The sequence below is a fragment of the Acipenser ruthenus genome, chromosome 12, assembly GCF_902713425.1.
Source record: "Acipenser ruthenus chromosome 12, fAciRut3.2 maternal haplotype, whole genome shotgun sequence".
NCBI lineage: Eukaryota > Metazoa > Chordata > Actinopteri > Acipenseriformes > Acipenseridae > Acipenser > Acipenser ruthenus.
In genome coordinates this window covers 37,862,735-37,886,712 of record NC_081200.1, presented here as the reverse complement: position 1 = coordinate 37,886,712, position 23,978 = coordinate 37,862,735, and the positions used below count along the sequence as shown (strand labels likewise).

The 23,978-nt window shown below is 37.7% G+C and overlaps 2 protein-coding genes across 3 annotated transcripts; both read left to right on the top strand.

Moving 5' to 3' along the window:
- The first annotated feature begins 547 nt into the window (after positions 1 to 547).
- LOC117416478 (volume-regulated anion channel subunit LRRC8B-like) lies at positions 548 to 5,533 on the top strand. Of its 2 annotated transcripts, none has more exons than XM_034027586.2 (2): positions 548 to 2,635; positions 5,175 to 5,533. In XM_034027586.2, the coding sequence occupies exons 1-2, from the start codon at positions 548 to 550 to the stop codon at positions 5,448 to 5,450; spliced, it is 2,364 nt and encodes a 787-aa protein (XP_033883477.1). In that variant the 3' UTR covers positions 5,451 to 5,533. The 2 variants fall into 2 exon arrangements, with proteins under 2 accessions (XP_033883477.1, XP_033883478.1); XM_034027587.2 differs by having other exon boundaries at positions 548 to 2,644; positions 5,184 to 5,533.
- Positions 5,534 to 6,262: 729 nt separating this feature from the next.
- LOC117416600 (volume-regulated anion channel subunit LRRC8C-like) lies at positions 6,263 to 19,156 on the top strand. Its single transcript, XM_034027827.3, has 3 exons — positions 6,263 to 6,702; positions 10,518 to 10,660; positions 14,010 to 19,156. The coding sequence occupies exons 2-3, from the start codon at positions 10,523 to 10,525 to the stop codon at positions 16,257 to 16,259; spliced, it is 2,388 nt and encodes a 795-aa protein (XP_033883718.3). The 5' UTR covers positions 6,263 to 6,702; positions 10,518 to 10,522; the 3' UTR covers positions 16,260 to 19,156.
- Positions 19,157 to 23,978: the final 4,822 nt, after the last annotated feature.

The window sequence follows — 23,978 nt, the reverse complement described above, 5'->3', positions numbered from 1 at the left end:
CACATTCTCACATGTTTTTGGCAGGGACAGGAATGAACCCCACCCTTGCCAACCACCACCAAAATACACAAAACACTGTTGCCCTGCCACACTATTTTAACATAGATTGAGTAACAAAAGAGTTTGTTTTAGTAGGCAAGTAGACTGTAAACCATTGACACTTTTGGTCAGCACCTCTTGTAAGACTTATCTGACCGTCGATATGTGTGGAACAGTCCTTTATGTACCCTTTTATCTTTCCAATACAATGAATACCTAACGATGCAGCAACCAACCACAAATAATGTTTTAAAAACAGTGTCCAAATGCACATAAGGGGTAGCGTTTCATAGATCACAGGTTATTCTCACAACCATGTGACTCCTGGCATGCAGTCTTGAGTGTAAATAACAGTAAATATTTATTAATTTTCATTATGTATGACTTACAGGAAGACAAATGATCAGACCTATTAATTGAACATGATGTTGAGCCTAGCAGTATTTTTTTAACTATTTTCTTAGGTTCTAACTGGTATTTTCTTGTTTTCTGTCCACAGATGAAAGAAATGCTTTCAGGAAGCGAGCTCAAACACTTTGTGAGTGGTCGGTCATTGTACCGTGTTCTACAACCATGGTGGGATGTCTTCAGCCACCACCTCTCCATTATGATGCTTATGGTCGCTGCTGTTGGCGGAACTCTGCAAATTGCCCAGTACAAGATTCTTTGTGTTCCTTGTCAACTGTCCTCAGATCATGGTTGTACACCTCCTTTAGATTTAGGCACAGCAAATAGTAGCTCAGCAAGCTACACCAGTACTGGTATCCCACTTCTAACTGGAATTATAAATGATCTTGATCTGCAGCAGTACTCGTACATTGATGCTGTGTGCTATGAGAAGCAACTCCATTGGTTTGCTAAGTTCTTCCCCTATCTGGTGCTCTCCCAGACGTTGATCTTCATATTAGTTAGCAATTTTTGGTTTAAGTACCCCAGTACAAGTTCAAGACTTGTGCACTTTGTTTCCATTTTACATAAATGTTGTGACTCTCCTTGGACCACTCGTGCTTTGTCCGAAACGGTTGCTGAACAAAGCAGTCAACGGTCTTCTTTGGGCAAATATAGTGTTTTAAAGTCGTCATCTTCAACGGATGGTGATGTTAGACCCAGTAATTTAGTGGGTATTGACCCAATAAGTATTTTGGACAAAAAAGAAGGGGAACAAGCTAAAGCAATTTTTGAAAAAGTTAAAAAGTTTAAAATACATGTTGAAGAAAAAGACATTATATATCGATTATATATGAATCAGATACTGGCTAAACTGATGTTGTTCTTCATCATTATGGCTTATATCCCTTATGTTACTACTTGTATATCATTTGATTTAGATTGTGTGGTTGACATACAAGCATTTACAGGGTATCAGAGATATCGCTGTGTCCATTCTTTGGCAACCATTTTCAAAATGCTTGCATCATTTTATGTGGTGTTGGTTATAATATATGGGCTGATGTGTTTTTATAGTTTTTGGTGGATGCTCAGACGTTCTCTTAAACAATACTCATTTGAGTCTGTTCGAGAAGGAAGCAGCTACAGTGACATCCCAGACCTTAAGAATGATTTTGCTTTTATCCTTCACTTGTTAGATCAATACGACCCTCTTTTCTCCAGACGCTTTTCTGTCTTTTTATCAGAGGTCAGTGAAAACAAACTTAAACAGATTAATCTGAACTATATATGGACTGTTGAAAAGTTGACGCAAAAGCTGACACGTAATATACAAGACAAAGTAGAACTGCAACTATTACTACTCAGTGGGATTCCAGATGCTGTATTTGAGTTAAAAGAACTTGAAGTCCTAAAGCTCGAGCTCATTCCTGATGCCAGGTTCCTACTAAAAGTAACGCAGCTTGTCAATCTGAAAGAAATATGGCTTAACCATACGATAGCTACTGTGGATCTCCCAGCACTAAGTTTCCTATCTGAAAACATTAAAATATTAAGGTTAAGATGTACAGATATGGATAAAGCTCCACAGTGGATCTTTAGTTTAATAAACCTCAGGGAACTTTACTTGAACCTGCCTCCAGAAAGTAACGCTGGATTCATTAATGGACTTGCAAAGCTTAAAAATCTGAAAGTTCTGTTTTTAAAGAACAGTATACCATGCATTCCACAGGTGATACCTTGCTCTTTATCTTCCCTACAGAATTTATCTGTAAACAATGAAGGCACAAGATTAACGGAGTTAAATAACCTCAGAATGATGGTAAAGCTCACATGCCTTAAGCTTGTCAACTGTGATCTAGAACGAATCCCACACTCAGTTTTCAGCCTTACTGATCTGCGGGAAATCGATCTGGAAGGAAACAATCTTAAAACAATTGAAGAAGTTATTAGTTTTCAGCACCTTCAGAGACTTTGCATAATCAAACTGTGGCACAACAACATTGCATATATCCCTATGCATATTGGGGCTTTGGAAAGTCTTGAGCAACTTTACTTGAGCCATAACAACATTGATACCATTCCTCCACAGCTTTTCCTGTGCAGCAAACTATACCTTCTAGACCTTAGTCACAACAGTTTAACTTTTATTCCAGATGAAATACACTATCTTAAGAAGTTACAGTACTTTGCTGTCACCAACAATAATGTAAGTAGTGTGATAAAGTCTCCCGGCCAAGGCTGGTTTGTGCCCTTAAAACAGTTGACCCAGTCACCAGAACTGCAAGTTTAAGCACTTTTCTGTGCACTTTTATTCCCACAGATAAAATATAAACACTGGAACAAAACAAAACAAATAAACAAACCAAAAGCCGAACTCCATCAAGAACCTCTAACTAAACTTTTAACAGTTCTAAACTATAGAACCGGATGGCTAAGCCGTTTACCGGTAACCAAAACACTTGTTACATACAGTACACGCATTACCTTATTTTACCCAGGTAACAGGTCTCTTCACAGGTGTACCAAACACTTCTGACCTGCTTTCATACCTGCCTGCTTAACTAGATATACAGACGTACTCACATTTGTTGGTACCCCTCCACAAAAAACGAAGAATGCACAATTTTCTCTGAAATAACTTGAAACTGACAAAAGTAATTGGCATCCACCATTGTTTATTCCATATTTAATAGAAATCAGACTTTGCTTTTGATTTTTTATTCAACATAATATTGTACATAATAAAACAAATGAAAATGGCATGGACAAAAATGATGGGACCGCTAACCTAATATTTTGTTGCACAACCTTTAGAGGCAATCACTGCAATCAAACGTTTTCTGTAGCTCTCAATGAGACTTCTGCACCTGTTAACAGGTAGTTTGGCCCACTCTTCCTGAGCAAACTGATCCAGCTGTCTCAGGTTTGATGGGTGCCTTCTCCAGACTGCAAGTTGTAGCTCTTTCCATAGATGTTCGATAGGATTCAGATCAGGACTCATAGAAGGCCACTTCAGAATAGTCCAATGTTTTGTTCTTATCCATTCTTGGGTGCTTTTAGCTGTGTGTTTTGGGTCATTATCCTGTTGGAGGACCCATGACCTGCGACTGAGACAGAGCTTTCTGACACTGGGCAGTACGTTTCGCTCCAGAATGCCTTGATAGTCTTGAGATTTCATTGTGCCCTGCACAGATTCAAGGCACCCTGTGCCAGGCGCAGCAAAGCAGCCCCAAAACATAACCGAGCCTCCTCCATGTTTCACTGTAGGTATGGTGTTCTTTTCTTTGAAAGCTTCATTTTTTCGTCTGTGAACATAGAGCTGATGTGACTTGCCAAAAAGCTCCAGTTTTGACTCACCTGTCCAAAGGACATTCTCCCAGAAGGATTGTGGCTTGTCAATATGCATTTTAGCAAATTCCAGTCTGGCTTTTTTATGTTTTTCTTTCAAAAGTGGAGTCCTCCTGGGTCTTCTTCCATGGAGCCCACTTTCGCTCAAAAAGCGACGGATAGTGCGATCAGAAACTGACGTACCTTCACCTTGGAGTTCAGCTTGTATCTCTTTAGCAGTTATCCTTGGTTCTTTTTCTACCATTCGCACTATCCTTCTGTTCAATCTGGGGTCGATTTTCCTCTTGCGGCCGCACCCAGGGAGGTTGGCTACAGTTCCATGGACCTTAAACTTCTTAATAATATTTGCAACTGTTGTCACAGGAACATCAAGCTGCTTGGAGATGGTCTTGTAGCCTTTACCTTTACCATGCTTGTCTATTATTTTCTTTCTGATCTCCTCAGACAACTCTGTCCTTTGCTTTCTCTGGTCCATGTTCAGTGTGGTGCACACAATGATACCAAACAGCACAGTGACTACTTTTCTCCATTTAAATAGGCTGAATGACTGATTACAAGATTGGAGACATGTGTGATACTAATTAAAGAAACTAATTAGTTTGAAATATCACTATAATCCAATTATTTATTATCTTTTCTAAGGGGTACCAACAAATGTGTCCCGGCCATTTTAGAATATCTTTGTAGAATAAGCAATAATTCATCTCTTTTCACAGCTTCTTTGCTTTATTCTATGACATACCAAAGGCATGCAAGTATACATGATAAAATAGCTTTTAATTTCATCATTTTTCAGGAGGAATGAAGCATTATTTCAATGAGCTGTAAGGGTACCAACAAATTTGAGCACGTCTGTAGGTGTTCCTCATTAAATTAGTGCCAGGTGATTTTACTTTTGGCTTACAAACAACCCCATGGCATTCTGGGGGATGTAGTAGTCCAATTACCCTCCAGGACTACATCTTTCCTCCCCCTACTCTGCCACAGTGGCTATATTTTCACATAAGGGTCCTGATTAGCTTTTGCTGCAGTGCAAAATGTTGTTGAGAGTAAATCTGACCTAATATCTCTTTAATTTGCTTGATAATTGTGATTGTCTGGGAGAGGCAGGCTTTTAATATTCAACTGGTACCGTGTATTGTTTTAATTTTTTTTTTTTTACATTTTGACCACTTTTTAAACTTTTAAATTGCATTCCCTACCTCAAGATGGCTTCCCATGTACCCGCATGTTAGCCATGCCTGGTGGAAACATTCTGTTAATAGATTTTGATTACTGCCTTGGAATTTATAAATTGGTATTTGGATGGTCCACAGGAAATGCAGTTTATCTTTGCATGTATTTTGTTACAGTAGTTTATGTACATCTGTTTTTCCATGTTCCTTTTTATTTTGTAGATTGATGAGCTGCCAGATGGATTATTTCAGTGCAGAATGCTCCGGTCTTTGCTTCTGGGAAATAACAGTCTATCAGTATTACCTCCCCGGGTTAGTGAACTAGTGAGCCTAGTAGAGCTGGAACTCATTGGAAACCAACTGGAAACACTGCCTGTGGAGCTGGAGGGCTGTTTGAGCCTTAGATCTAGTGGTCTGATTGTAGAAGATTGCCTATTCAGTTCCCTTCCATCTGCAATGAAAGAAAACTGGCTACGATCTGAGAAAGAACAAGTGTGAGACAAACCTCAAATTGCACCTCATTTATCTGTAATACAATTGTTAGAGACTTAGAGCTGGACTGACAGTGTCATTAACTGTTTATCATCGTGTTAACTGGATATCAGGACAGCTCAGCTGTATGTAAATATTTGGATAGATTTTTTTTTTTAGGTATTTCATTTTTGTCAATTCTCTTTGCTGTTTTCAATTCACACTTAGAAGTGCAACACCCCAGGTAAAAAATAAATACATCTTTAAAATAAACTTTAATTTTAGACACTGTGAATGCACCGTATCAATCACAGATACAGTGGCATGACTACATTATTGTAGCTGGACACTTTATTATTATGGTATAGAGTTAATCTTTATATTTTAGTATATTTTTATATTAGAAAATTGAGTTTCTCTACCTAGCCAAGTGTCTTTTAAAACGTCACTAACTGAATAGATATAATTATTAGCTATGTTTTCAAGTTAATGTAACATAGCATAATGTGAATATAATGTGAATATATTAACAAGGTCTAAATATAGAACAGTGGTTTTAGCTGGAGGATTAAGGTTATTTAAATATGTATACGGTTTTAAACACTGTAGACTTTAGTTTAAGAAATTAAGCCCCGTTCCTCCTTGGGGTCTTATGTTCCCATTTGTTTCAGTTTCCTGGCATTTTGTTGCTCTTCCTTTTAAAGGTGCATCCGTGCTAGTTCTCACAAAAACAGAAAAAAAACCCTTTTAATCAAAGGAAGGATGTTCTTTGTAACACAGGGGCTATTTAACTCGGAGGATCCACACACCCTTCACTTCCAAACCGTTTTAATATTTTATAGAACATCATGACCGAGTGAAAATACTAAGAGTGCGTGTGTCTGAAAACAAAACAAAAATAAGGTCCATATAGGCCGCCCCGGCCGTGAGTTAATTCAGTTCTTGAGTGGGATTTGGTACCACCCCGCTTGTTAACCGTAGACACGAGTCTCTTTCCTCCGCCTCGTTAGCACGGGCATGGTTTACAATATATCCATTTAGTAATTTCTTATGAGGCTCCGCCCCACCCCCGTCAGTCAGTTCAGTGTTTCTGAAGGATCCACCGCACGGTCCCTGTGAGACAGTGCTACTGTACATTATGCAGTTTAACAAATAGCGGAAAGCACAGCGATCGCTTACCGCAACCACAAGGACATGAGGCCGCCTTCGTTATATACTGACCCACCACAGCTGTAACAAAAGGATAATCTGCGTAGGGGCTTCTGAGTACAAGCGTAAGGTAAGAAGTAATTTTATTTTTTAATAAATATATATAATGTATGTGTGGATTATTTATCAGTTGGGTTAGGTCACTGTATATATCCGACTGAAATAAGCATCAAGGCGAGTTTTTAAAATTGCTTCAGAATACTTTATTTTAAATATGTTTTTGGGTGACCGACTGTTGGTTTGTTTTAATATATAATGACATTGACCGAGTCGTGATGCATCGTTATTAAAAGAAAGCTTTTCAACTTTTCGAGATGCTGCTACAGCACATGTGGGTCAACATCTGTTTCATACATAGTGATAGCTCTGTGTACCGTCCGTCCTGACTCTCAAAAAATGATCGCTTCTTAAATAAAAAATATGAGACAATAACACTAATAATAATAACAAACATAGTTAAGAAACATAAACATTAGACGGGTATATGATCTGCCTGAGTTAACCAGGTCTGCGTTTCTACTGAAGTGATTACATCTGTTGATGTGCAACCATACGTTTTGTTCGAAAGGCTTTTATTGAACTGACGTCATCACACTGGGAACTGCGTGCCAGAGCAGAAGCTAAACTGCAAAGGCAGTGAGTGATTTTACTCTACATTATGCAAAACTGAAAAATGGAAATACGCGTTTTTATTCCAGCTGGTCACACTGAGTAACCGTGTTTTAGAAGTTTACAAATCAAAAAACGATATAATGTTGTCATATTTCTTTACTAGTCTCACAGAAAATAACAGAATCCTACCATTTAAATGCAGCATTCTAAAAGGGTTATTGAGTGCATTTTACATATAACTGGAAAATGAGAGAAAATATACATTGCCAAGAGTAGTAAGCCAAAGACTTTGACTCGGAGTACTGTATTAAATTTCACAAGCTCAGTAAGAAAGTCACACAAGACTTAGGGTTAATCAGTTAGTCTGTGTGGTTATAATGCTGCGGTGTAATCACTGAGGAACAATGGAACTTGTTAGGTGAGGAACCAAAGGAGAGGCAACAAGAACGCCAGTCAGAAATGTCTTTACAAGTAGGGTACAGGTGTACAGCAATTACTTAGCTGCTCAGTATGGACATTGACAAATTGCCTTAAGAATGTTTTTACCACAGCAGTAGTGGCTAAGGGACTTTATAAACACTATGCATTGTACAGTAAATTAGCATTGAGTGCTATCAAGTGTATAAATTATGCAGTGACCGAATAATTTGTTAATGTGATAGATTTATTTTTTTCCACACTGCTTCGGCTGGGACGGAAGAAAAGGGGGAGTTGACTATTTTGAGTATATAGAAGATCTTTGGTCTAACGAATGAATTGTCTGGCCATCCAGTCCAGGGCACTCTGTTCCCTTTACACAGCGCCCTCACAGGTTGGGAGGGAGATTTATCACCAAGAATCATTTTGTCTGTCACAGGGTGGTATTGTTTTTAGTATTACATTGATGGTGAAATTCAAGAGAAGGAAAATTGAACACATTTGCCTCGGATCTCAACAGGGTGGCACATGGTTAAGACACATTTAGCTGATTGCTCTTTTTATTAGAGGTCTGTTAACTGTTCTTGTGGTTATTCAGCCATCTGCATGGGGGGAGGGGGCACGCTTAACGCTCATTGAAAGTATGGCTTATCAAATGAAAGACCTTAGAAATAAGCAGTCATCCTGTATTGCTTTGTGAGCTACTTACAAACATGCTCCTCCTTCTGACAGATGTGTATCATCTATTCCAAGATTATACTGGGTGAGTTATTTCCTGTAAACATCTCTCAAAGATAAACTAGCTGGCCTTACTTTAATGACGGACTGGTGCCGCTTGGGAAACACTTATTGCCATGTTATGATGAGAGAGGTTTCCTGGAACCAAACATGGTTTCTAAACATTGAATTATGCAAAAACTGACAAAACTTATGCTGACAAATCTATGAACAAGTCTTTTTACTCTGGTTTCTATAGCTATAATTATCTAACTATTCAGAAATGAATAAACAAAACATGTAACTGTTTCTATTGAAAATGAATCACATTAAAATGGTCATATTCAAGTATACCACAGCATATTATAAATAAAATGTCTGTAATGCATGATTGAACTATATTATAGCCTAATATATATTCATGACTGTAAAGCTATGAAAACATAACTTAAACAGCTAATGATGAAGTGCATGATCTATTGCATTTGGTTTTAAACAGTTTGCAGATGGAATGTGGTGTGTAGATTATGTTGTATAAATTAAAACTTCAGTAAACATTACTATCTCCAGAAATAGGACCATAATCACTGCAATACCTTAACAGTTAAGAAAGATGAAGTTCATTTCATGTTTAGGGAATAGACCTAAATATTATGCATGCAGTTAATCACAGCTATATTTAAAAGATTTGAAATAGGATGTTCGTAATCCCTGTCATTGTCTGGAAAGAAAGCAGGATTCCTGTTTGTGGTGCCAGAATAAACATTTATCCATTTATCCACCCGACGCAAAGGTCATGGTACTTTACCTAGATTGCTCCAGTAAAAACCCAACTGTATAAATGGGTAATTGTATGTAAAAATAATGTGATATCTTGTAACAATTGTAAGTCGCCCTGGATAAGGGCATCTGCTAAGAAAGAAAGAAATAATAATAATAATAATAATAATAATAATAATAATAATAATAATAATAATAATAATAATAATAATAATAGCATTACTGTCCAGCTATCATCGCAGCATTAGCTCTTTGACCCATAATTGTATTGAACATAATCTAATACTGTAAAAGGCGGCATTGCTTAGTTGAATCATCACACATTTATTACTTCACCTTAACAATAGTAACAATAAACAGAAAACCTACACACACACACACACACACACACACACACACAGAATAACTACTTTGTGTTTGTCAGTTAACTGCTATAAATGTAACAGCTAATTTTTGAACTTTTGTAATTTCACAATTATAAAGTAATCTGAAGTGTTAATAAGTGATTGCATGTTTGTTATTCGTCCCTTTACCTAGATTAATTAGCTATTCAGAAAACTCATGGACAACACACAGTTTTGCAAAAATTAACAATTTTTCGATGCCCAAAATGCTGGTAAGGTGCATGATGTCTGCCTGATATGCAACCTTATTGTGCGTATGCAAGATGCTTAGTTTTGTCTTGCAGCATTTATTTTGCCCTGCTGTAGAACCCCAGAGTCCAGTGTGTTATTGGTGACTGTGTTACACCCTGGGAATTCTTCTGTGTTTCACTTAATAGAACTCCCCTTACAACGCAGTTCTTCACACCATAAGGCAGGGGTGACTAAACAGTCAGGGATTGTGTTTCTGGTGGAGCTTTATAAACTGCCACATAATTGCACCTTAATTACATTCCACAGTCAAGCATGACAACCAGAAGAAGCAACACAGTGAGGTCCCTTGTTTCCAGGGTTTAGGAGGAATAATATTATGCCATTTAAAACAAAAAGCAAATTAAACTGTGCAATGGAAATCACAAGTGTGTGGGGACTAAACTGCAACTCAGTGGCACATATTAAGATCTCTTTAAATAAGTGCAATTTTTGAGAAACACGACGATTCATACATAACAGAGCACACTGCATATCTGTTATCACCAGGGATTATCTATTTATTCTGGAAAACTGGTGATTAGCCTAAATTGAATGTGTAGTTTCTAAAAGCTATTCATTATTTAGTCATTGGGTAATTCTTTTAAGAAAGGCATCCCAGTACTGGGGATTTGTGTTCATCATTTGAATCTTTGGTTACGTAGGAGTACACACTGTATTACTTGAAGACAGCAAGCCTGTTAATGATTGCTTGGTGTTTTGACAGCAACAATGATTCCAGTCACAGAGTTCCGGCAGTTCTCAGAGCAGCAGCCAGCATTCCGAGTGCTGAAGCCTTGGTGGGATGTCTTTACAGACTACCTTTCAGTAGCCATGCTCATGATCGGAGTGTTTGGGTGCACCTTGCAGGTAGGTGTGACAATCCAGTCCACATTCCTATTCACACTTGTATGGCCTTTGTATGGGTTTTGGAAAATGTACTATTCCTCTGGAGAATGCATGTCCCTGGCGAATTTCTTATCCAATTTTGATAAAACTTGAAAGGGCATTATTTAGCTCATCTTATTGAGAGTATCACAATCTGGGGATATGTGAGGGGGCAATGGTAGCACAAGAGAGCTACTGTCCAATGAAATTATCCATTGTTAATAAGGTACCAATGTCAGTACCAGTGTCCAGTGTGTGTTGCCATTGCTGGTAATACAGTGATTTGCTAAAGTAATTAAAATACTGAGGTTTGGTGGTCCAGTGGCTTGATACCAGGAGGTTCCCAGTCCTATTGTAAATGACTCTGCAGCAGCAGTTGTTGATGCATAGTTCACCCCCTAGTCTCCGAAAGTCGCTTTGGATAAAAGCATCTGCTAAATGACTAATTGAATAATAATTAAGAATTATATACCAATGGTATTTTTCCAACTGCAGAAACGCTGCAAATAATACATCCAGAAGTTGCTAAAACTAAGTTAATAAGGCCCTAAGTGCAGCATGTAGTCTGTGAAGTGACTGCAAGAATGCTTTTAGCCTGTGTCAGCTTTTAACTATCCAGTTGTGAAAAGTCTGCTGACTTCACACAGGAATATGCTGCAAGGTGCATGATTAATTAAGCAAAGTTACTATGAAGGGGGAAAAAAAAACAGTGAATAAATATATTAAACATTTCTGAATATATTTTAGTTCCCATCACTGTTAAAATAAATATATATTTATGAAAAAAAATCTTATTTGGGAGTCATGCAAAAAGAAAAAAAAAGTCTTATAAATGAAAATTTTGTGCGACTCCCAAGCAAGTTTACTTTTCTTAACTATTTTTTTTATCAGTGAGAGTATTTAAATCGAGTTAGTGCAGACTTCGTAAGATACACAAACAGTTCTCTGTTCATACGCTGAAGAGAAGCTGTATGCTAGAAAACTGGAATCTAAAGGATTTTTATTCCTGCTGCGTGAGGTGTTAACATTCCCCTTGCAAAGCTGTCCCTGACAGGTAAATGCACTGAATGTGACCAGAGTGAAAGCACAGTGAACACCCCACTGAATTGAATTTCTGTCACTTCCAATACTAAGAAATACTGACAGCCATGAACTATATTTCTTAAGGAGAAACTACGTACAGCCACAAAATATATTTTCAAACAAAATAATTGTATAGAACACCGGGTTAAAGAAATCTGTGTTTGCAAAACATGCTTTCAGGTAGCGTTGACTTTGTTAATAATTTCACCTGCAGGGTAACGTGCTTTGACCCAGAAAACACTGCTGAGGTGAAATGACCCAGGGAGCAGAAGTGTAGTAAGAGGTTCCCTGCTTGCCAAGACTTTCACTTGTATTAAGATTTCAGGTGTTTTTCATCAAAGCTAGAATAAATTTACAGCAAGGCAGCCACTGTTTAGTCGTGAATAATTTATCCACAGCATGTGTTTGAAGAGTGATGGCTGTTCAAAGCAGAATGACGAGGCCCCAAACGGAAGAAGCTGCAGAAGATCTGGTGAATGGTTTAAAAAAAGACCTCTTTGCTTAACAGATTTATTGGCAACACTACAAAACCTAAAGCAGGAAATCATTGCATGTAAGATGAAACTGACCGCTCAATATCTCCTACTCAGATTCAGGCTAACAACATTTAAAATGAGTCGTTAGAAGTATAAAAATAAAGAAATAGTTCTGGAGAAATGCAATCTTTATAGAATCGTGTTAGCATGGTATAATCCCTGTATTAAGTGGTGGCTATGATAGAAGACGCCAGTGCTGGGGGGGATGAACATTTTCGGAAGGATTGTACATGACATACATACTGTTGCATTCAAACTGTCTCCCTCTACAGCAGGGCTTCTCAAACCCGGTCCAGAAGATCCCCTGTGTCTCCTGGTTTTCATTCCAGCTGAGCTCTCAATTACTTAACTGAACCCTTAATTATACTAATCCTTTATTATTATTATTATTATTATTATTATTATTTATTTCTTAGGAGACGCCTTGTATAAGATATCCCTGTTACAAGATATCACATTATACACAGTATACATTATTTCACATTATACAGATATCACATTATTTTTTGCATACATTTATACAGTTGGGTTTTTTACTGGAGCAATCTAGGTAAAGTACCTTGCTCAAGGGTACAGCAGCAGTGTCCCCCACCAGGGATTGAACCCACGACCCTCCGGTCAAGAGTCCAGAGCCCTAACCACTACTCCCCAGGACCGTGTTTGAGAAGCCCTGCTGTACAGTGTCAGCCTGGCACTGGTCCTCATTCCTCCTTCTCTTTTTATATCAGTGCTGTTTACGTGTGGCTCTTTCAGTTTGTTCCAAGCCAGGTCTTTGCTTCAACCAGGCCTTTGACCTCTAGGTCCAATGAAACAATTAAAAACATGGTTGGAAGCAGGCCCCGGACTGGAATGGATTGAAAGAGCTTCAAGTGTATATCACTGCTCCGTGCTAAGATGTCTTGTGTAGGTTGCAGTTGTTGTGAAGTCCTGATTTGGGTTCCTCTACACTGAGAGCAAAGATGAAAACAACAGAATGAATTTCCTTACAATGCAGTCTCTCTGGCCAAACAGCTTTCATATTGGAAGTGAAAACTAACCAACCTTATCATACAAGAAGCTCAAAGCATTGATTTAAGTATAGCATTTGCATTATGTAATAAATAAAGTTAAAAAAAAATATATATCCATATATTCAATTTTACATATTAAATAATGATACGTGGAATATCATTGGAATGCATTTTTAAAAAATACGCTCAACCCCTCAATGCACTGTCTATAAGTGGTCTTTTTCCAAGTGATTGAATTTGAATATAGCGTGTGGATTCCTCTGAGTGGTCATTTTTTAGACAGCTTTCACTATACATATGGTGATCAACTTGCACTGCTATAACCCATTTAGGAATATTCAGAGATGCATATATTGTTATTATGAATCCCCAAATCCTGTTTTGCACTAATGCCTGACAGCCATTTTAGTACAGGTGCAACGTCAGGCAATATGCCAATATCTGAGATTACAGTGACTGCTGGGGTCCCAATATTGTGCACATGCCATACCTGCCCTATCTTCTACCCTCCATACATCAGTATTCTGAAAGTAAATGACTGGGTCAATGCATCCTGTACACATTATCATCTCTGGATATTCTTTGTTTGAGCAATGTATAACTGAATGACAATAACAGTAATATAGAAAATCTGAAGAAGGTACTTTCCACGTGAGATGATTTAATTTCTATTATGTATTTTTTTATTACCTTATCCTATAGGTAATGCAAGATAAAATCATCTGCCTACCCAAAAGAATTTCCATGGCAAACCAAACCCTCCTTCTTAACTCCACTGCTGAGCCTGCACCAGCGCCCCCTCTACCCCCACCTGCCCAGCCCTCCCCAGCTTCGGGCGTCAGTGAAATGAAGGGGCTGAAAACCAACCTGGACATCCAGCAGTACAGCTTTATAAACCAGATGTGCTACGAGCGGGCGCTGCACTGGTACGCAAAGTATTTCCCCTATCTGGTGCTCATACACACGCTCGTCTTCATGTTGTGCAGTAACTTCTGGTTCAAGTTTCCGGGGTCGAGCTCTAAAATCGAGCATTTCATATCTATACTGGGGAAGTGTTTCGATTCCCCTTGGACTACCCGGGCTCTGTCTGAGGTGTCGGGAGAAAACCCAGAAGAGAAGGACAAACCGAACTTAAACATGCTGGTGACGGACGACAACTCGGGAAAAACGCAGCCCCTGAAATCGGTCCCAGAAAAGCTTGTGGTCGACAAGCCTACGGCAGGAGCACTTGACAAAAAGGAAGGAGAACAGGCCAAGGCATTGTTTGAAAAGGTCAAGAAATTCAGGCTGCATGTAGAGGAGGGAGATCTGCTTTACAGCATGTATGTTCGACAAACAGTCCTGAAGGTCCTAAAGTTCCTAATTATTATTGTCTATAACAGCGCGCTGGTGTCCAAAGTGCAGTTTACAGTCAGCTGCAATGTGGACATACAAGACATGACTGGATACAAACATTTCTCCTGTAATCACACAATGGCACACTTGTTCTCCAAACTCTCTTTTTGCTACCTGAGTTTAGTTAGTGTGTACGGGCTGACGTGTCTCTATACTTTGTACTGGTTGTTCTACCGCTCCCTCAAAGAGTACTCTTTTGAGTATGTGCGTCAGGAGACAGGGATCGATGATATCCCGGATGTGAAAAACGACTTTTCCTTCATGCTTCACATGATCGATCAGTACGATCCTTTGTACTCCAAGAGATTCGCTGTCTTTCTGTCCGAAGTCAGTGAAAACAAATTAAAGCAGCTCAACTTGAACAATGAGTGGACTCCTGATAAACTTCGTCAGAGGCTGCAGACAAACAGCAGTAACAGACTGGAACTGCAGCTTTTTATGCTCTCCGGCCTTCCAGACACAATATTCGAAGTAGCAGAGCTTCAGTCCCTGAGGCTGGAGATCATAAACAATGTTACAATACCGGCATCGATCGCCCAGCTTGAGGACCTCCAAGAGCTTGCCCTCTACCAGTGTTCTTTAAAAATCCATTCCGCAGCCACCTCATTTTTGAAAGAAAACTTAAAGGTCTTGAGAGTGAAGTTTGATGACAACCGGGAGCTGCCACATTGGTTATACTGTCTTAGAAATTTAGAGGAACTTCACCTCACTGGTTCCTTAAGTCCTGACGTCTCTAAAAACATTACGCTTGACTCCTTACGGGAGCTGAAGAGTCTTAAAACGCTCTCCTTAAGAAGCAACTTCACCAAAATCCCACAGTGTATTGTCGACGTTTCCAGTCACTTGCAGAAGCTTTACATTCACAACGACGGCACTAAATTGGTCATGCTAAACAACCTGAAGAAAATGACCAACCTGACTGAGTTAGAGCTGGTGCACTGTGACCTGGAGAGAATACCGCACGCAGTGTTCAGCCTCGTAAACCTCCAAGAGCTGGACTTGAAGGAAAACAACCTCAAATCTATTGAGGAGATTCTCAGCTTTCAGCATCTGCATAAACTGACCTGTCTGAAACTGTGGCACAATGGAATACCCTACATCCCAGAGCACATTAAAAAACTGAAGAGTCTGGAGAGGCTGTATTTCAGCCACAATAAAATCGAGGTTCTGCCTTCTCACCTCTTTCTGTGCAACAAGCTCCGATTCTTGGACTTGTCTTACAATGACATTCGGTTCATCCCCCCCGAAGTCGGGGTTCTGCAGAGTCTCCAGTACTTTTCCATTACTTGCAACAAAGTTGAAAGTCTGCCTGACGAGCTTTATTTTTGCAAGAAGCTTAAGACCTTAAAAATAGGAAAGAACTCTTTGTCTCTGCTGTCTCCAAAGATTGCTAATTTAGTTTTATTGACGCACTTAGACCTCAAAGGCAATCACTTTGAAGCTCTCCCCGCTGAACTGGGTGCCTGTAAGGCTTTGAAGCGAAGTGGCCTGATTGTGGAGGATGCCTTGTTTGAAACTCTGCCTTCTGAAGTCAGGGAGAAAATGAAAGTGGAGTAATCTACGTCATCTTCTAAAATGCCAAATGTCTTAATATGACTATCAATCTAGACTGTTACAAAGTGGCATTTCTAACTAGTTTCTTATTAAGCTACAGTATTATATGTGTTTGATATATATTTAAGATTTGCTACTGTATTTTAGTGTTTACATCCAACATTTTATTGGCACTTGTTTTTTTACACACACACACTCATATATAGGAACAGGTTTCAGAGAAGGTAGAACTGCAGTGTACAAAAATGAAGGCTGACAAGAAGAAAAAATATTTAAAAAATAATGTACACAAAAAGTTGAAATAATTAAAAAATCATTTATTTCAGGACGTTTCGGGCAAAACCCTTCAGCTGTGTTACTTTTCTTTCTACACAGCTGAAGAAACGTCCTGAAATATTTTAAATGTAGCTACTAAGATGCGTGTGTGAAGATTTTATACTTATGGGCGACTACATAACCATGCTGGTATATGAAGACATTAGAAATTGCACAGATTATTTTATACAGTGTTTCAATCCCATAAATGCTCCATAAAGATTATTTACAGAATTATGTGCGCTCTGCTTAATTAACCCCAGAACCATACGCCATAAGTGCAGTGTCACACGTTCCACTGTCAGTGTGGTCTGATTGTTCAGGCTTTCATGTTCCTGTAGAATATCTCTAAGCAGCTTCACTTTTCACAGCTTGTTTTCGACAGTCAAGGCTGTTTTGTTTTATTTTTTGTGAGGGGTAGGACCAGTGAAAAACGTGGTATTGTTCCTGGGTTACAGATCTGTGAAAGCCGCCACTGATGGTTGCTTGTGTTCTGATGTGTTTATCACACACAAGGACAGTCTTTGATTACTGACTAGGTTACACAGTGCAGTGTTTAGAATCAATGAGCTGGTGTATAGTACCTGCCTGAGGTGTTCGCTGGTTTAAAAATTTAACTCTTATTCACACAGCTACATTATCATTAGGACCCCTAGTGCTCAATATCTTTTGGTTTGTTTTTATATACTTTAATTCAGGAAAGGGAGATATTTCTGTAGTATTTTAGTTGAGGGGGGGGGGGTCCTGATTTTAAATAAAAAAAACAAGCAGCAAATAACTACTGTGTTTTCATTAGAATTAAGAGGAGGCCACAGATGGGATTGTTTTTGCTATTTAGAAGAAGGAAAGGTAGGCATGGGTATCCAAATAACAAAAAGTACCCAAACCACCTGGGCCTACCTCTTTTTAAAGTCTTGTTTATCGCTCATTAAAAACAACGTTTGAAGCCGTGCGTAATTCCTATGTCTGAAATACATTTTACGTCCATTGACAGAATGGCAAATGCTTTCAGCGACTGATGTGTATGTTTGACTCTGTGAAGATTAATGTGAAGAAGTGTCTTTGTGTGCAGATCAGTGAATGCAGTGTCTGCATTCCTGCAGCTACTGTGATCACTTCCTGCGTTGCAGTTGCATTTTGTAGCCTTAAAAACAACACAGGAAATGTTCAATTAAAAATGTTAATACTGAAAATGAAATGAAAAGAGTATTCTAGATGGTTTTCTGTTTATTTAGTCTGTTTGTTCCTCTTGCTACAGTAACTAAGCAATTTCTTATATAAGTAGTATACATTAAAATACTTTGTATAATGTTTGCTTTAGTAACATGTTTGGTTGTATACAAAAAGGTGCTTAACATGTTTCTTTAAAAAAAAATGTACTTCATTGGGTATTATTTATACATATAAATTAATTTGTTGAGGATCTGCAGGTTATTAAAAGTATATGAGTTTGTGTTATAACATATAAAACAAAATAAAGTTTGAAATATACAATAAATAATCATACATGCCATATATTAATGTTCAATATTTATTCAATGTTTATCCATAGACATGCATTCTTTTATACCAGACAGTAAATGTGATTTACCAAAAAGTATTTGCACTTTTGAAGGCTTTTCATCATGAGTTTTCTTATTCAGCTTTTATATTAAAAAAATATATGTTGGCGCTACCATCAGCATTACAAATTTAAAAAGTTATCGCAGAAACAGCTCTTTTACATCTCAGATGCATATTTCTTTGAGTTTTTATCAAGCTTCTGTAATGTTTAATTGCTCACATGCTGTGTACATTCAGATTAGCTCAAAGTTGGGTTTGTTCTAAAAAAAAAAAAAAAACTAAAAAAAACAATAAAACATATTTTATATGAAAGCCTGTAGGTGGCACAGCCTGGTAATTTTTTCAGAAATGTCCGACGACAGTCTTTAAACACCCACAGGAATAAATGTTCTGAAGCAGTTCACTGTTTAAATGTTTTTGGCATAGAAAGAGGTTTCGTTTTCCGATGGTTGGTTTCTTACATACTGTGAGTGAAAACTGAAAAGTATTTACACTTCCTAACAGCAGAGGGCAGTGGAGAGCACATCCTAAAATGGATAAGGTTGTGGAGGAGTGAAAGAAACCTTAATGTGATATTGAAATATATGAAATCATAATTTTAAATAGAGTTAATAATTCTGTATTTTCAATAACACGTCGCATCCTACCTCTTATAAGAAAAAAATAATCAAAATGGAAAAATCCCTAAATAGATACTATTCATTACTTCTCCACTAGAAATATACTACGAATAAATAACTGGAATTAGTCAGGATCGTATTTGTTTTGGTGCTGTTACAGTTCCAGTCTTATGGCTTTTGAGGTATGACCTTGCTTAAAAGTAGGTCTGCAGATAAGATGGGTTTACATAAGGAGTATAATTGCCTGTACTTTATTTAACAATAAATATATCAGCCCCTTTTTGAATAGAAAGAGCCCATTCACACTTTAGGAAGTTTATTTTCAACTGTGTTCCATTTTGTTAGTTTAAATGGTCCAGTCAAACTAATTCAAGTTCATTTTAGGCCTACAAGCACAGTTTAGGTCCATTTGTTTCAGTGCAATGTGAAAGCAAATAAACATGGAAGCAAATCAGTTAAGGCTAATTTGTTCTTCATTTTTTCTCCCATTATTTTATTTCCAAATCAAATGAACTGGGTTCATTTGGGAATTAACCACATGTGAAAATGCCTTTACAAAGTCTGTAGTACAACTGATATTTTTGTCAAATGCAGCAGGCCTTCTTAATACAATTATGTACATGTGGACAGAACAAAAAGTATCAGATCCTGTTTCTTCCCTTCGTTTCTAAGTGGTAGTGAGAGTATATAGATAGACAACATAATATTCACTTGTCAGACTACTTCAAAAGAAATTACAGCATTTTAAAAAGATTAAAAATTCAGGAGTGCATTGATCATACACTAATGGAAGTGTGACCACATCAATACAGAAGTGGGAAGTTGGAGTGTGTGTACATTACAGTATATATATATATATATATATATATATATATATATATATATATATATATATATCTGTACTGTAATGTAAACCTGGGGGCATGTATGGTATGGTATGTTTGTAACTTTTACTGCAGCATTAGATTAGAAGATTGAAACACTCACATTGTACACTGCTGCTGAAAGGTACAGAAAGCACCAGAGAGGAATGGGAAAGTATTTTTTGGACGACCAGAAGAGTTGCCGACCATGAAGAGTAAGGATCTTTCATAGTGAACTGGAGTACATACTGTTCTGCTGTAATGTAGAGCTTGCTGAATACAGCACAATAGCTGTGTTTCTTCACATTCGGAATGACAAATAGACCATTGTACCGGACACATTGTTTTCTTTCAGTAAAGGCTAATGGAAAAATCCATCTGCACTGTAGTATTGCTAGCCTTTTAACTCGCTTTACATATGTAACGTTTTGTTGCTCTTTGATGCCAAAGATACTGGTAAATAATATGAACGTGTGAAAAACGTAAAAGCAGATCTTTAAGATCTTATTCTTTTTCCATGGATTAAAAGGCATGTTGCCAACCGTACCTCTCTTGTCCCTACGGTCTGCTGATTCTACCTGCCAAGCTGCATTACTCTATGGTGCATACTTTGCCTTTTGCATTTACATGAATTGGTCAAGTGACTTTTGAACCACCCTGGTCTTTAGTAACACATTCATTATGGTTTGCCCAGTACCGGTGTCCTAATATATAAAGCATTAATCTGCCAGTAAGAGCATCGAGGTTGGCATGCTAAGACTTTATGAATATGACCCAGTGTGTTCTATTTCAACATCAATGTATTATATCATGTTCAGGACACCTTATCATCCTGGGACGGTTTATCAAAACTTGTAATCTGGGTAACAGTGATCTGGATTTTTAATCCTACATTTTGTGATCGAGATTACTTTGATCTGGATCGTTTTGATCCGGTTTTTCAGAAAATGTCACTGCTGGATTGCATTTATCCAGATAACAAATAATCACGATTACGAAATCCAGTTTATTGAAGTGGGCTAGTTCTTAATAGTGTATAGTTTATTTTTTTTATTTTTTAAGAGGCCATTATTTATGATATAGCCTAATTTATCAAAATAAATAAGATTGTGGTAATAATGAGTAATACACAACTTTATTTATGTTGTTTTATATTACTTATTTAACAAAAATCACACAGATCACTTTTAATGTTGTTATTTTATTTATGCCTACTTAGCAGAAATTAAATAACTAAATCTAAATTGAATAGAAATAAAACTTTTGAAAAAAGGATATGTGTTTTTAGACACCTCGTCAGTCGGGAGTCCAGCATCTCTCAGACAAGCTTTAAGGAGGCGTACGTGAAGGCGTATGTGTATACTTTTTTTAATTAAAGCTATACCACTAAATACGTGGTTTCCTTTTTGCTTGCATGGATACAAAACTTAAATAAATATGTAAATATGATATTATAACACTCAGTCTTGACATATAGTATGTGTTTGCTGTGGCAATTCAAACAAAATATCACTGTTCTATGATCATTTAAAAGCTAAATCCACCTCCGCAGTAGGATCACAGTAATCCTGGTATTTTGGATCAAAGTAATCCTGATCTCTTTAAATTCTGAAAAACCCAATTGCAACATTTAATCGTGATTAAAAGTGTGATCTAATTACCAAAACTAAATCTGGATCACAGTAATCCTGACCACATTCTGATGTTTTGAAAAACCCAATTGCACAATATAATCCAGATCAAACATGGAAATCCGATTCGTTTTGAAAAACCGGCCCCCTGTGATTGTTAATGAACAGATATACCAGCAATTGAGTTGGTCTGATGGAGAAATTAATATTGCTCTCTGAGGAGGCAGTCTCATAAAAAGCTTTGCAAACTTAAATTATTGATAGAAATGTTCACAACCACAAACTACATATAAAGTAACCACTCTAAGGGATGGTGCTACTGCTGAGTTAATTGGCCCAGATTGAACTGTCTTGCAAATCTTTGAAAAATGTCTTCTGATTTTTATCACATATAGTAGTCAGAAGTTAAAGGTTAACAGGGTTTTATTAAGTGGTTTTGGTATTCTGTACGTGGTTGGAAGACTGCTGATTGTGCAGTGATAGGAGTCCAGCACATTGAGTAAAAAGAAGTTCAGAACGGATTGCAGAAAGCAGTACTACATGTGAAATTGGAACTAGGATCTAAACAAACAACAATTAGGTACTGTCCCGAGGCAAATGGTGCGCTTCTCAGTGGTACTCAACTCTGGCCCTCGAGAGCTAATCCAGTCCAGGTTTTTGTAGTTCAATGTAGTTAATTGAAGCTGCTAAGAGGCAATTAACTAATTTAGGACCCGGGTGGAATAAAGACCAGGACTGGAATAGATCTCGAGGGCCAGAGTTGAGTACCACTGCGCTAGACAACCTTAATAGGCAGAATGACCTCCTCTCATCTCTTCTGATCTGTATTTATAGATTTCTAAAGACTATTTGATATCCACCACTATGGGTGCAGCTAATCATGCAGTATATTTATATGTCATATTTTCTTTTTACTAACAGTTATGTCATAACATCACTGGGTGACATTTTAATAGTGTAGGCTTAAAAAACAAAAGTTTTAAAATTGGTGAGTTCTGTAAATGATTCTAGATAAAAAAAAAGGAATCTCATTTTTTAAAAGGCTAAGTAACATGTCATAGTTTAATATTTTCACTTTCTCTTATCCTTTTAATGATCTACCATGTTTAATTTCATTTAGACCTGTGATGCTGTATCAAAAAATGATAGACAGCAAGGTTAAACTATGCGTGCTAATAAACATGACATGTTATGAAAGCAGCAGGTAAATAAACAGCACTTTTAATAATGAAGACTAAACTGGAACAGCCAGTAACTGCTGTGCGAGACAGCATTTCAAAAGGCACTATAATTATCAAGCTCTTTTTTTCCAGCAACACAAATTAAAGAGGAAAACATTGCTGGTAATATAATTAAATGGGCTGGAAGTAGATAAAAGAGCCTAGTCATCTGCAGCTGGCTCCCTATTATTAATCCTTTGGGAGGTGGTTTCAGATGAATTGCTAAATAAGCTATGCTTGCAGGTCTAGGAGAGCCTGAGTGGAGTTCTCTTTCTTCTACCACTAGAACAGCCTGCAGTTTGGAGTCCTAGAGGCTTGAAGTATGGGAAGAGTTCACGTTAAACGCATATATTATTAATATTGTTGAGCAATAAAAAAACATTTGAGCTTGCGACTGTTCCCACATCTACCTTCCACAATCTTGTGAGTTATGTAGTGTGTACTGTAAATATAGGAACTAAAACGGTACTTTCTCTATTTCAGGTCTCCCTTGCCATTGTTTTAAAATGATTTAATTCTTGACAGTTTTACTTGTTAAAAATAAAGAATGCATTTTGTATATAATTCGCCTTATTAAAATATGATACATTACTATTTAATAAACTATTAGTGTTACACTAATCTGCCAATCCCATTCTCATGGCAAACCCAAAACCAAAATTGGGGAGGCTTACCCAACTACTTCACCCGATTGTCAGCTCATGTTTCAAACACCATGTCCTCAGTAATGGTCTTCCCACTTTTGCTTCATCTTGGTTCAAAGACAGCTGAATAAATCTAATGTTGTTGGTCTTGTGTGGTCTACTTGAATGCCAGGAGCCGATATCCATCTTCCTCAAGGATCTCCCCCTCAGATAGGAAGTGCATTTGGTACTTTCTCCTCGAAGTATACAGTACGTTGTGCTTGTGCTGTAAAACCAGGAGGATAAAAGCATCCTGTCATGAACTACAAGCAGGAGAGGATACTCTGACGAACAGATGAAAGAGATGATGCTGCTCATGGATTAGTCTTGTATCTGAGCCGATCAGTCACCATCGGGCCTTTTATCTGCTACTGTTTACAAGATTCAAGTGCTGGCAAGACTATAGGCATGTCAAAATATACAGCAGATCACGGATACAAAACAAATAGGACACCTCAGAGAACAAGAAGACAAGAGAACGGAATGGAAAGGAGAATGCTAAAAGCAATTAGAGGATGAAACAATCTAAACAGGGTTCAGGATGAGTCAATAAGAGAACATAAGTGACAATAATGAAGATTAAATCAAAGCTTATGGCACTGCCATGCCAAGTCACTATGTTATGGCTGTGCCAGAGCTAGAACGGTAAATCCTCTGACACTGGGCGGTCTAACTAATGCATCTTTCCAGATGTATTACAAATTACCCAAACAGATTATTGATGGTAACTTGCCTCAAATTGTATAAACTTGATTGGCAGCTGAGAACTAATAGTGTAGGGGAAGTGAAGTGGAAATCCAGAGTCTACCATCTCTTTCCCAAACTGC